Source organism: Protomyctophum bolini (genome assembly GCF_963924005.1).
Source record: "Protomyctophum bolini genome assembly, chromosome: 7".
NCBI lineage: Eukaryota > Metazoa > Chordata > Actinopteri > Myctophiformes > Myctophidae > Protomyctophum > Protomyctophum bolini.
In genome coordinates, this window is record NC_137868.1 from 38,513,309 (window position 1) to 38,527,525 (window position 14,217).

Consider the following 14,217-nt stretch of genomic DNA (forward strand, 5'->3'; position numbering starts at 1 on the left):
AAACAGATTGCATGGTGGGTGGGGTTGTGGGGGGGGGGGGGGGGGGGGGGGGGGGGAGTGGAAGGACCAGTTTGCTTAGACAAAGAGAACGAGAGAGGCAGGGCGAGCGTTAACGGACTCACAACAAACTGACAGCGTGGAAAAGGATTTATAAGACGGAAGCACTCCAAGGTCGGAGATCTCTGCACAGCCTGACATCAGCGTGATCGTGGTATACCACAGACTTAATTGAGGAGGAAGTGGAAAGGAAAAGAATAGGTATTGGACTGCAGGTGGAGTGGGCGGAGTTGAGGCGACACTGCAGCTGTAACTTAGACAAACAGAATACAACTCCCCTGAGCCTTGCAAAACACCTGAGAGACAGAGGGAGAGAAACAGGTGACAATAGAAGATTGCGGACAAGAGCTACACCTGGACTTAACACAGACAAATCTGGAAGATGCATGGCACTGTGACAGCATGATCACTGGGAAATTTCTTCATTAACATAATTGACTGGATTCAAGATTTTCTGTCTACAGATATAAGACAAGAAAGGAGAGAGGTAAGATCAGTGCATGTTTTCTAGATCACACATCTATGATCATTTCAATGTACTATAGCAGTCAAGCAATAGTTCTCAAACTATAATTTCAGGTTTCCCACCTCGAGAACCACTTGTGCTATACTTTGTGGCTATAAGTGCACAAGGAGTAAAGTCAGTCTTTAGCTGTACTTTCTTGGTGGCGTGTGTCCATGATTTACATTTGAATTGTAATCAATACGTGTAACTTTCGTTTTGGGTGTGTCTTTCTATTTCTATTAATGCTCAGGCATTGAATGGAAAGCTCAGGCGGTGTGTGCGGTAGTAGGCGATGCTTGGATTGGATTAGACGGTGCTTGCGTGTCTATACATTGTGTAGGAGTGTAAATAAGTGTTTGCCCTTTGGGTGGATAACGATATCCTCGCTGGAGAAAAATGCAGATGGGCAGGTTGAGAGAATGCACACAGGTCATTAGAGGAGTGCAGTTTGGTCGATGGGTGTGTACTGTGTACGTGTAGTGTACATGTGTTCCTGGAACACATGTACACACCCATCGACCATGTTAATGTTGATACAACATCGTGCAACATCCATCCAACAGTTTGACAGGTGTCATCGCTTAGCTTTTGGGGCAGGGTGTATCCTGAATGTCCTTCAGAGAGAGACTTTTCTCAGGTTGGGTGTGGGTTTTTAATTATGGGCTCCTCAAAGGGAGGAATGAAGGAAGTAAGGAAGGAAGAAAGACAGATAGGAAGATGGCGAGATTGAGTTTGTTGTACACGTGTGTGAGTGAGAGAGAGCACGAGATGTCTAGGTTCCAGTTACACTTTGGCTCTCTGTGCGATCCCAGACACCTTCTTCTACTGATTAATAGAACTCATGTTACCATCACAGACCGCTGCTCCCAGACTGAGAGTCGAGGTCATTCAAAACCATCTTACACCCAATCTCATCATTCGCCACCATCGTCATCGGCTACTCAGTCAAATCTGGAGTGCTAATTTAAATGTGAAAGTGTAAAAAATGGCCCCGTCTTTTAGATTAGGGAATACAGTACACTTAATTAAAGGCACCCAGCTGGGCACTAGAGCAGCATCCTACGGTGCACAGTAGCTCTAACACCCAAAGACACGTACTGAATGAACATGGTTATATCATCATCCCAGGCATAGGCCTACTATATGAGATATTTCCTTTTATTTATTTCCAATTTATACGAGATATAATTGATTTCATAGTTTTGAGCTTTTCCACAGCAGATGAACTTAAAACCCTGATTTGTACAACCGTGTCCCACAGCTAAAATAGCAGATCTACAAGCTCACAACATGTGACATGAGCTTGTTGATCTAACATTTCCGGCATAGGACACTGCGGTATGACGGAATACACTGTATAAATTACTAATGTTCTCTCACTGTCATGGGCTCACATACAGTGGTGGAAAAAGTAAATGTTTTACGTAAAAGTATGGTATTCAAAATGTACTACAGTAAAGGTACAAAAGTATTAATTTGCATCACAATATGCTAGTACCTAAAGTAGAAAGTACTTTTCAAATTTTCAAATTGCCAAAGTATATAATAGGTCTGAAGTGGTTTTGTAATAATAATCAAAATGTACAATAAGTAACTAAAGTTTTCCAATAATCATAGTGGAGTGAAAGTACAATATTTGCTATTGATATGTAGTGGAGTAAAAACTAAATTATTGAAAATCGAAAATGCTCCAGTAAAGTAAATAAATATACCTCAAAGTTCAGTACTTGAGTAAATGTAGTTATTTTACACTTTTATGCTCACATCTCTCTTACCATCTGACAGGATGACGACCTCCATGCCATTGTCGGGGGCAGACTTCCGCTGCCAGCACGGCGATACCATCTGCGGTGAGTTATCCGTCTGTATGTAGGAATATGTACGACTGTTATATTATGATGTTGCCTATACTGGGTCATCTGACTGCACTGTGACTACTGTATGATTGATTTTCATTGAAATCCTTCCTAGCGCCTGTTGCAATGTAGTTCCTGTTGGGCTACATTGAACAGGCCTATATAATATGATAGAGGAAACATTGAATGTGCATTGAAAAACTAAAAACTAAAAAAACAACAGTAACATTTTTGATTTGCCTGGAAAGTTCAGGGATCAGTATGCAACATTCAAAAGTAGTTCATGAACATTCTGCACAATTTAGTTAGACATTTCTCTCAAATGGACTGTGTGAAAACTCCAAATGGTCCTGGAGATGTGTCATTATGAGATATGCTGTAGAACTGGCCAATTGTGATCAATCTATACTTCATCATACAATAATCGGTTATTTTTGGCGTATGAGACGATTGAACAAAGTACAACATTATTCTCAGGATAGTATACTCATTTGAACCATAGCATCCCTTTTCTGGGCATGTCATAATAAGTGAAACAGTCGGTGAAGATAGCAGATATACAACCTCACAATGCATCACAATGTGACAAGTTGTGACCTTGAAGATCAGCTATCATCGGTGAATAGATTTGGCGTAGAGGGCAAAAGAGGGGCCAAGGAGAGACTCCTGGGGGACCCCACCCAGTAAACGAGGTATAGGGTATCGGAGGAGGCTCCAGGTATTACCGATATTGGGGTGCAAGGTAGGCGTGTACCTAGAGAGTGAAACTTAGCCTCTCCTTTTTGTGTAGTGTGAAGGAAATCGAACAAAGGACAAAAAAAAGAGAACCCTTAAATTGATTCGAACAGTCTCTTTGTATGTGAAGTTGTGAACCAGAGGTGGCTTTGGTTACAACATATTTGCTTTCAATAAAAATAACAAAAAATCATCAACCAACATAAATTGCATTCAAAATTCAGTTGAAAACCAATCAATCAAGAAACACCCAAAACTAATTATATTCAATCAATGTTTCAACTCAAAGACCTGGGGGTACAAATGGGGTTACCGTAATTCAACTTTTTGAAAAATTGTCTTTTGAAATAAACCGAAGTTCAGTTCCAATAAAACAAAGAACAAACAGATCCTCTTCAGTGCTCAATGTCAATGGAAAAAACTCCTCTTGCTGTCAGTCAAATATATTCCCTATGGTGTAGGTGTACTGTAGGGTTACCTGTGTGTTGCTTAGGGTCTGAACATGGTCAACTCAAAACACAGGAAAATCCTGAAGGACAACGATTGTCTTCTCCAAACAAATCACCTGCTCATTTCCAATTCTCCTCCCTTGATTCTAAACGCAGTGCAGGTTGAATATCTGCAGGCCTGCTTATACATTTAGTGTATTTATGTTTTTTGTATGTATTAAACTTTCTCCAACTTGAGCCACTTAAAATAAAATAAACCGGTAGAGAATGTAGGGCAAATGTCCTTGAGTGCTGCTGCCAACATACAAGCTGATTCTCATATCGTTAATTGACCGTGGCTTGTTAATTAGAGTCAATTGTCACTCTGGCTGTCACAGTGGTTAATGCAGATTGCCACATTTCTAACAAATGAAACAAAACAAATGAAGCAAATAGCCAGACCTCCATTATATTTTGGAATTATGTTATTTTTGGAAAGCAATAATCCCTTAAAGTTGGCCATGCCAGTAAACGTCATTTAGTATTTTAAAACAAAATGCCAGACGCCAGAGCAGGGTATTAAAGTCCCACACCACTCCTACAGTTCTCCTCTTGGAGGAATGACTGATACAGAGTCCAAGTCCTTTTCACATTCTTTCACTGGAGATGGGAAGCTTCTCTGTACTTCCCCAAAATCTGAGCTTGGCTCTGTGACGTCACCAATCCCATGAGCCAATATGCAAATTTACCACTTGCTGAAGTAGAAAGAGTAGATGCTTCCATTTTTTGTGTTTCAGGAAATTACTTTACTGAATTAGGTTTTAAGTGGAGTAATACCTATTTAAAATTAAAGTATTTTCATTATTATTATTGTTATTATTTTACGAGTTTTCAAGGTTCACAGACATCATAGATAACACAAACTTGCTTCATTTGAGAACTGCAGAGTGGATAAAGCTAGACAGTTTTTTGTCTGTCTAGCTGCTAGACAGACAAAAAACGAGTTAAAAAACTAGTTAAAAAACTGGTGTAGGCTGCTTGGCATTCCATTACCAACAATGACTTGCAAAAAATTTAGACATTTTTGTGTTTACAGTCTATAATTATGTGGCCATGTGTCACTTTTAAAAGTGGCCTGATTGATGACAAGGTGACAATGACCATTTGATTGTATTCACATCTGTGTTTAAACCTGTCCTGTGGCCACATAATGTATAGGACACATTTTAATGTAAAGTCTGAACCCCCCCCCCCCCCCCCCCCCCCCATCTCACTCACACACACACACACACACACACACACACACACACACACACACACACACACACACACACACACACACACACACACACACACACACACACACACACACACACACACACACCAGCAGGTGAGGCCCTTCAGATTGTTTCCATTGACCCACATTCCCTAACCCAAACATACTTTTAATTCTAAACCCAAAGCCTTAACACAATTTGTATAAGTAGGGAATGGCAAAACGTCTGAAGAAAAAATAAATAATAATAATGGGGTCCAGCGCACCGTATTTAAAAAAAAACTGTGGGAATGTACAGTACCTTTTTTTAGGAATGGCAAAACGTCCTCATTTATAGGATTGTCCTAATTCTTTCCACTTCGCAAATATAGAAGTAGCATACACAAAGACACTCAAGGACTGTGAAAGACTGCAGACACACCAGTAGCAAACAGCAAACTCTTTTGTGACGTGTGAGGTTTCTCAAAGCCTGGGGCTCAGCCGCTCAAGGCTCAATGGCTGTCAGAGAGGACAATGACAAAAACAAAGTGTTCTTGATGTAGAATAGATGTACTGTGAGTGTGAGGTGCACTGTATATATGCTAGGGGTGTAACGATATAGGAACTGCATCGAAAAAGTATATATCGAAATGAAAACGGCAACATTGACTATGTATCGTATTGTTTTGCAATGGAAATTGCTATGCAATAATTAATAATTGTATCAATACTACATTTTTGTGTGTGGTAGAACATTTTAAAAGAGGGGTCAACCATGTATATGTATCGTATCGCTGTTAAAATGTATCGTTACCCCCCATTCTGAACATGTGTGTGACCTCACCTGTACTGTTTAACATTATTTAAAGTATTCTCTATTATTATCTTCTGTATGTTGTTGTTGTTGGCGGTCTTGAGGAACACGTCTTGCTCCCGTATATGAGAGACTGACAAATAAACCTCCTTGATTCTTGATTCACACATTGCAAGTCATTCTGGATAAACAGGACAGACAGCGTTATTATAAGGCCCTTCGAGGATACCGTAACCGTAAATCAGCAACAACAGGCCAGCTGCGTGACATTTCCTCATATCTCTCTGCTCTGTCTTTACAGAAATCCGTCTGTATGAGCAGGAGGTGATCGTAGTGCCCGTGTTTCTGCTGGCCTCTTTCCTGGTCACCCTGGTCTTCATCCTTCTGCTGCGCTTCTGTCCAGAGAAGGTGGACCGCATCCGACCGCAGGCCTTTTCCTTTAGACCCAAGCGCGTCAGGGTGCTGCAGGGCATTGATGGTAAGGCAAATGTGCTTTTTATAATGTGCAGAAAGGACTGCACATTCTGTGCTATGATAAGACACTGAACTGCTCCCAATGAGGAACTGGTACCTTGCATGACACCAAGTGGTGCTAAAGCACTGCCCTTTTGCCCTCTAGACAGCAATGTGCCCTTTTGAAAATGAGTTTGTTCATTTTATTTTTGTTTTATCCAGTGTTCAGTATGTGGCCCATGGTCACATTGATCAATTCTGTATTAAAAGCGCCTAAAATATATTATATGCCCCACAATCTATAAATCTCTCATGTGGCGGTTCCATGTGCCTCACAGGGTGCCCCTCAAAATGTCTGCACGCCACAGTGTGTGAATGTAACGCACATTGTAAAGTGCTTCGGAAAAATGGCACTATACAAATGCAGACCAAATCCGATCATCTTTTTAGATTTTCTCATAATTAAATCCCTGCTTTTAGATGACTGTGCTGTAAATGAATGGTTATCGACAGTCCTGTGAGCTAAATATAATACATGTTGTATTGAGGTGTGGGGGTGGAGATGTTTGGCATTCGTCAGCCCATCCTTGCACTAATATCTTATCTTTATTCATCCTGGTAATGTCCTGGTGTATTGTGACGTTAATACTGGCACTGATCCCCTAATAATCCCGTCACGCCCATTTCTCAACACCCCCCCACCCCCCCCTCCCTCTCTCTTTTTCACTCTCTCCTCAGCTCCGGTCGGTCTCAATATCATGGAGGGGGAGAGCATAGCCCTGGACATGCCCAACTCCAACAACACCTACTCCACTTTCACCCCGCCTCATCTCAATTACTCGTCCAAGAGTCTCTCTTATCCCGTTACGCCCTCCCCCCTGATGGCCGACTCCTGCAGGGGGGCGGCGACGCTGCCTCACCAGCCCGCCAAGACCATCTACGACCCGGTGGTTCAGCCCAGGGAGCTTCCGCGCCAGAGGCTGCCCGAGTCGTTCAACCTGGTCACGCCGCTGCCCAGGGCGTTCTCCCTGCGGACGGAGTCGGTGGTCTCCCTCTACAGGGCTCGCATGAAGGACAGGAACGTGGTGCTCCGCGTGCTCAACGGTGAGGGGAACGAGGCAAAGGTTCACCCCCAACAACGGCTCATATAGAGACCACTGGTTCTCGACGTGGAGTCCCCAGCTAAATGAGTGATAGTTTGGAACTAAATGGACCCTTACGGTTCTGTACAAATGGGTCCATTTGGTTCCATTTTTTATTTTTTTTGTCAAATATGTTTTTATTGAACAGATAAATTATTACAAACATTATAATATGAAATACTATTTTTTATGAAACAAAATGAAAGAAAAAATAAAGACAAAAAAGATAAAGAAATGGTTCCATTTATTTTGTACACTCAAGTGTGAAATTAACTTTAACATGTTATGGTGTAGATTGAGTCCCAGAGATACAGTTGTATGAAATGATGATCCATGGTGGCCTAATGCATATTAAATTTGGTGTCCTTGAAAGGTACTTGTCCCATAATACCTGAGTTCATGCTATTCTTAGTCTGGGCTGTACTGTACAGCCCGACTGGGTTTAAAAAAATAATATATAATATATATATATATATATATATATAATTCAGGTGCCGTATATTGTTAATTTTAGTTTTCCATCCCTTCTCAGACACTGCGGACGCCACAGAAAGACACAACTTCCTGGGTCTGGCGTCCTTCCTGGCCCAGCTGGGACCTCACCCCTTCCTGCCAGAGCTGCTGGGGGTGGTGTCTCTGCGAGCCCCCCTGGTCACCGTGGTGGAGGAGCTGGAGAACAGAGACCTGCTCAGCTATCTGTGGCGATGTCGACAGGTATATATAGGGAGTTTGTTTGTTTGACATAGAGGGACCTAATATAATATACAGCCCTGGTTAACAAAGTATACAGTACACTGAGTACAGTATATGGTTTAAGAAGTGGTCAACTCTATTTTATTCTTTTACCGTTATCTACTTCTCATCTTTGCACTTACACTTTATATAAACAAAGCATGTTGTATTGCATTATAATGTGTCAATACCTAAGGTTGATGGTGAATAACACGCTAGTATCCTTATTGTGTAACAGGTGAAGATTAAGTTATTTACTTGATGGTGTTCTTTTTGTTTCTCAGGACAAAGTGGATGATGTGTGTGAGATGACAGAGAGACTAATATTCACCATGGCCAAGCAGGTGGCTTCAGCGCTGGTCAGTATGCTAATGTCTCGTGGATGTCTTCATGCCTGCAGGCCAAACGTTTGACTTTCAAATCACTGCAAGCTCACATAAATCACGCGGTGAACCACAGAAACCCTTTTTCTTTTTTGCGAAAGAAGTCAGCGAAGTATATAGGTTTTTAGCTACATTATCAGTATGTCAGTAGCTACATTGCCATTTATAGTACGTACCTCTATTTGATTGATTGGGAAAGATAACATTCTTATCTCACTGAGACAGGATTTCAAGAGTTCTATTCCCAAAATGCTAGATAAATCCATTTTCCCTGACATATCCATTAGTAAATGTCTAAAACATTCACTGACTCTACAAATGTCACCATTTTGTCAACCAAAATAACTGAAGCGTGTCAGATCCTAATAGAGGTTGTCTCTAAAGCCTCACATTGATGATGACTCTGAACGTGCTGCCTTCTTGTTGCCAATTTAGGAGTTCCTCCACAGCAAGGATCTTCTCCATGGCAACATCTGTGCTCACAACGTATTGGTCAGTAAGGAGTGCACGGCCAAGCTGTGGGGCCTGGAGGCGGTTTACACCAGGAAAATCCATGGAGGCACTAAGAGTGAAGACCGCGAGAAGAAATGGCAGGCCCCCGAGATACTGGTGAAGAGACCTGCCAGTCAGAGCAGTGACATGTAAGTATAGCGAGGCATGTTATTATTATAACAGATGAGATGTTCTGCTGCAATTGCAGATCTACAAGCTCACAACACGTTACTGGCGCACTGTGAGCTTGTACATAGGCTTTATGGTGAAGAGATTTGGTGTAGAAGGAATAAATGTGGGGGCTAGTGATAGACCCCTGATGTAGTACTAACTACTCTCTCCTCATTCAAATACTATATATCACAAAACCGCCTGTTGTTAAAATATTATGTATAAAGAGCATTTGCTGTATGGAAGTCATGCTTCCTTCTTCATTCAATAATCATTTCTGTTTGTCTCTTTGTAGCTGGTCATTTGGAATCTTGCTGTATGAAATGGCAACCCTTGGTAAGTTGGCTTTAAAGCTCTGTAAAACTGATGATAATGATACATGTGACTCTGTTGAAAAGAATCACATCGCATAGTTTGCACAGTATTACATGGAATTGAACTGCATTTGAATGTACGAAAAGGACCCGCAGACACTGTAGATTGTAGAACATCCTTGCTGCTGCATGTGTGTGATCAAATTCCCCCGAAAGTACATCCTTTCCTCCAAGATTTCTGGTGTTTGAGTGCATGTCGTGGTTTGCCTTCTTTAAAAGATTCCATTCCATACACAAGACACCGAGACTTATAGGATTGTGACACTCACCTGTCTACCACCTTGTCCTTACCAGGGGAAGCTCCATTTGCTGAAATCCCTGTTAAAGAACTTCTACAGTTCCACCAAAGGGGGAAAACACTGAAAAGGCCTCCCCACGCCTCCAATACACTGTAAGTATCTGCCATGAGTTACCCTGTAATACAGTCAAACCTGACGTTACCTGGCTATTCGCGGGTACTGCATTTGCACTCATCCACGTCACCTTCTCTCCTAGATACTCCATCATCAAGTCCTGCTGCCACTGGAAGGAGCAGGATCGACCCTCGCTAGCCGAGCTGAGCCGCAAGATTCAGTCGGGAGAGAAAAGTGCCAACGACAAAGTGATCAGGATGCCAGAGCCGGTCAACATTGAGCGGTACCTAAAGGAAGCCGGTTATGGGGAAGCAAACAGTTATACCGTCTTCTGAGCAAAGAAAACAACATTACTGCAACAAACATGCACTATGGGACAAATGCTCCCAAGTAGCACCTTGAAAACACATGTGTGTTTTATGAACACTTAGGGCGTTTTGGTCCTAGAAATTGTCCTCTCTTTTTGTTCTTCCATTTAATTAAGGGTCATGTAAAATATGAGTGAGAAGAACTACTTTGTGGTACTTCATGGAAAAGTTGTTTACTTTTAGAAACTGTGAAGACCTCATTTTGTCATGTTTTTGGTTAGTACCCTTGAGTCCAGTCAAGTGGTTCTCAACGCCGGTGCTGGAAAACCCAGCCTGCTCCTATACTACCAGATGTTTACATGGTGCCCCAAATTGGAATGATTCCTCACTTGCACAGCAAGAATGAAAAGCAGCAGCCATTCCTGTAAACCCTTCTTGGGTTTACAGGAATGGAGGTTGGAAGCCACACTGCATGCATTTTGTCAATACTTCTCTCTGTGATGGTGAGCTGGGGAACATGGATTATTTTCGTACAGTCAAAGCCATAGTGTTGGACTAGATAAGTAAACTTGATCAATACAACACACAACTACTGGTCCTCTTCACCTTGTAGTTGTTTATCATACTGTGTATATATAGTTATGAAGGTTTACAAATCAATCTGGTTTACAACCTGTAGCCAATGTATAATAAGAGATGTAATATATATATAACTTCAGAGTCTAAAGTTTTTTATGATTTTTCAGTTGGGACGAAAGAGCATATACTGTATTTGGGTTGGTTATCAATATCATGTATTAATACTAAGGTTTTAGTTTTAACTGTGATATGTCACATCATGTGATTGTGCCATTTTGTTGCACAAACTCAAATGTGAATAAATTATAAATGTCACAAATTCTCCTGTTATGATTTTACCTTAAGTCAGTGATACTCAACCTCAGGCCCGCGGGCCACATCAGGCCCGCGGGACCATTATGACTGGCCCACCAATGAAAATCTAAAAAAAAGAAGAAAAAAAAATCTGGAAAATGAAATAAAAATAAATAAATCTGAATGAAGTTATCTTTAATTACATTATTATAAGTAATACTATTAGAGTTGTACTATTACTTGAACGAAAATAAAAGCTTGGGGGGGGGGGGGGGAGATGCAATGCAAATTAAAGACATATACTGTGTATCCCTATTCCCTGACATAATTTTATAGCTAAACGGACAGAATTCTATTTTATTTGAATGATGAAACCCAGCTGCCATTAATAGTTGGAAATGGAAATTGCGGAAATTGCAGAAATGGAAATTGCGGAAATTGCAGAAATTGTAATTGCGGAAATTGCGGAAATGGTGGAAATGGAAATTGCGGAAATGCGGAAATGGAAATTGCGGAAATTGCGGAAATGGTAATTGCGGAAATTGCAGAAATGGTGGTGTGAGTACCAGATCTCTTGTGGCTGCCAGATGTCTGTGGGGTCCTTCGCGCATGAGACCCACGTCATCACGTATCACGTACGCTCAAAACAGCATCACGTATCAATTCAATTCAAAGGGCTTTATTGGCATGAGAAAACATACGTTTACATTGCCAAAGCAGAAAGAACAAAACAACAGTACAGCAATACAATCAAAACAAAAATTATGTACTTTGAAGGTCAGAATCTTCAATAGATTACGTACGCATATCACGTACGCTCTAGCCAAACAGATGTCGTTGGTTAGCCAAACAGAGCTAACCTGTTAGCTCTGCCTTGTCTATCTTCAATTTAGCATAATCGTTTCAGGAATTTAACATCACAATGCAACGTTTGGTACTCCGATATCATGTATTATTAGTCAGTTAAATTAACAATGATTTTACAATATAAATTGTGGTCTCAGAGATATAAATGCCATTAAATGGGGCTCCGTAGCCTGTTGCATGTCAAACTCGGGGTGCTTCTTTGAAATTAAACTGGTTGAGAATCACTGCTACAACTGTAAAAATCTTCTCTTATGGGGGTCCCTGCAATATATTTTAAAAATGGGGGTCCGCATGAATGATAAGATCAATGTGGGGGTACTTGGCATGAAAAAGTTTGGGAATCACTGGTCTTGAGAACCTATTGAATATATTTTCCCATAAATTGGTTATTGCTGGACACTGCCAGAAACTGTGGCTTTCTAAACATAATTGAGCTATAGATAGTCAGTCAGTCTGGTCAAGCTGGTCAGATAGACCTATTTGTTACAGCAGATCTGCTAGCTCACAATGTTGTGATCTTGTAGATCTGCTCATTTCATATAGGCAATGTATGTAGGGTAAAAGGTTAATAATTAGATGTCATACTGTGCAGATTGTAGATTGTACTGCTGATTGGACTGTAGGCCTATTCACATGCAAGTAACTTTAGGCAAAAGTGTCACAAAGCAACAAAAAAAGCACTGGTGGTAGTACTATATCATACTGTATGATATACAGAGTGCAACTCTGTATATCATACAGTATGATATAGTACTGACTGACTGACTGTCTGTCTGTCTGTCTGTCTGTCTGTCTGCCTGTGCAACTCTGTATATCATACAGTATGATATAGTACTGACTGACTGTCTGTCTGTCTGTCTGTCTGTCTGTCTGTCTATCTGTCTGTCTGCCTGCCTGCCTGGGTGTCTGTCTGTCTGTCTGCCTGCCTGTCTGTCTGTCTGTCTGTCTGTCTGAAAGTGCCACTACACTCTCCAGTTGGCGGGTCAGCAGTGATTGGCCAAGTGACTCCTCCAGGCTTTCAGCTATAGACGAATCCACAGAGTGACGCCCCGGGCGCATTACACTTATTACACTACACTATTACACGTATTACACTATGCTATTACACTACGCTATTACACCACCACACTTATTACACTACGCTATTACACTACTACACTTATTACACTATGCTATTACATACGGAGCCCCATTTAATGGCATTTATATCTCTGAGACCACAATTTATATTGTAAAATCATTGTTAATTTAACTGACTAATAATACATGATATCGGAGTACCAAACGTTGCATTGTGATGTTAAATTCCTGAAACGATTATGCTAAATAGAAGATAGACAAGGCAGAGCTAACAGGTTAGCTCTGTTTGGCTAACCAACGACATCTGTTTGGCTAGAGCGTACGTGATATGCGTACGTAATCTATTGAAGATTCTGACCTTCAAAGTACATAATTTTTGTTTTGATTGTATTGCTGTACTGTTGTTTTGTTCTTTCTGCTTTGGCAATGTAAACGTATGTTTTCTCATGCCAATAAAGCCCTTTGAATTGAATTGATACGTGATGCTGTTTTGAGCGTACGTGATACGTGATGACGTGGGTCTCATGCGCGAAGGACCCCACAGACATCTGGCAGCCACAAGAGATCTGGTACTCACAGTGGAAATGGAAATTGCGGAAATGGAAATTGAGGAAATTGCGGTAATGGAAATTGCAGAAATTGCGGAAATTGCTCTTCACTTATAGCTATCTATTTTCAGGTAGATTGTTTTATTTTACTCAGTCAGCCATATCATTTTTTTTCATGAAAAAGGTCATAGCTGGGTAATCTATTTTCAGGCAAATTGTGTTTATTGTATTTTATTTTACTCAGCCATAACAATTTATTTTCTGTTTACCAACTTGCTGGCTGGCAGGCAGGCAGACAGCTACTCATAGACAGGCAGACAGACAGACAGCTACTCATGGAGAATTGGACAGGCAGGCAGTCAGACAGCTACTCATAGACAGGCAGACAGACAGCTACTCATGGAGAATTGGACAGGCAGGCAGACAGCTACTCATGGACAATTGGACAGGCAGGACCTCTCTACTTCCTTCTTGGATTAGCCTCAAATTTTGTCCTATTGTTTCAGACGAAGCAAGCGCAGTAGTGTCCCAAATCCTGCAATACCAGATTTAGCCACCAGGTTGCTGAGGCTTCAAGTTCAACCAGTCTCCCTGATTCTGGGGGCTTGGATTTTAAAGTTTCTCAGCGTTAACATTGGGTCCAGGGACCACCAGGGGTACAAACGGATCCTTACGAATCTGCAACTCACAAAAGGAACCAAATGGTCCATTTTACACTCAAGAGTTTACACTTTACAGTGTAGATTGGGTTCCCGGGTACAAAAACAAATATTGTATCAAATGGGCATCAG

General features: G+C 41.2%; 1 protein-coding gene across 1 annotated transcript; it reads left to right on the top strand.

The window, feature by feature from the left end:
* The first annotated feature begins 100 nt into the window (after positions 1-100).
* Positions 101-10,945, top strand: styk1b (serine/threonine/tyrosine kinase 1b). Its single transcript, XM_080768134.1, has 10 exons — positions 101-544; positions 2,348-2,412; positions 5,952-6,128; positions 6,842-7,207; positions 7,778-7,959; positions 8,262-8,336; positions 8,796-9,001; positions 9,319-9,359; positions 9,692-9,788; positions 9,893-10,945. The coding sequence occupies exons 2-10, from the start codon at positions 2,349-2,351 to the stop codon at positions 10,083-10,085; spliced, it is 1,401 nt and encodes a 466-aa protein (XP_080624260.1). The 5' UTR covers positions 101-544; position 2,348; the 3' UTR covers positions 10,086-10,945.
* The last annotated feature ends 3,272 nt before the right edge of the window (positions 10,946-14,217 follow it).

Bases quoted from the DNA above. Each gene is read 5' to 3' on its own strand.
- styk1b (XM_080768134.1), top strand. From the start codon at position 2,349: ATGACGACCTCCATGCCATTGTCGGGGGCAGACTTCCGCTGCCAGCAC. The intron at 2,413-5,951 runs GTGAGTTATCCG...CTGTCTTTACAG, and splicing joins GCACGGCGATACCATCTGCG to AAATCCGTCTGTATGAGCAG. The intron at 9,360-9,691 runs GTAAGTTGGCTT...TGTCCTTACCAG, and splicing joins GTATGAAATGGCAACCCTTG to GGGAAGCTCCATTTGCTGAA.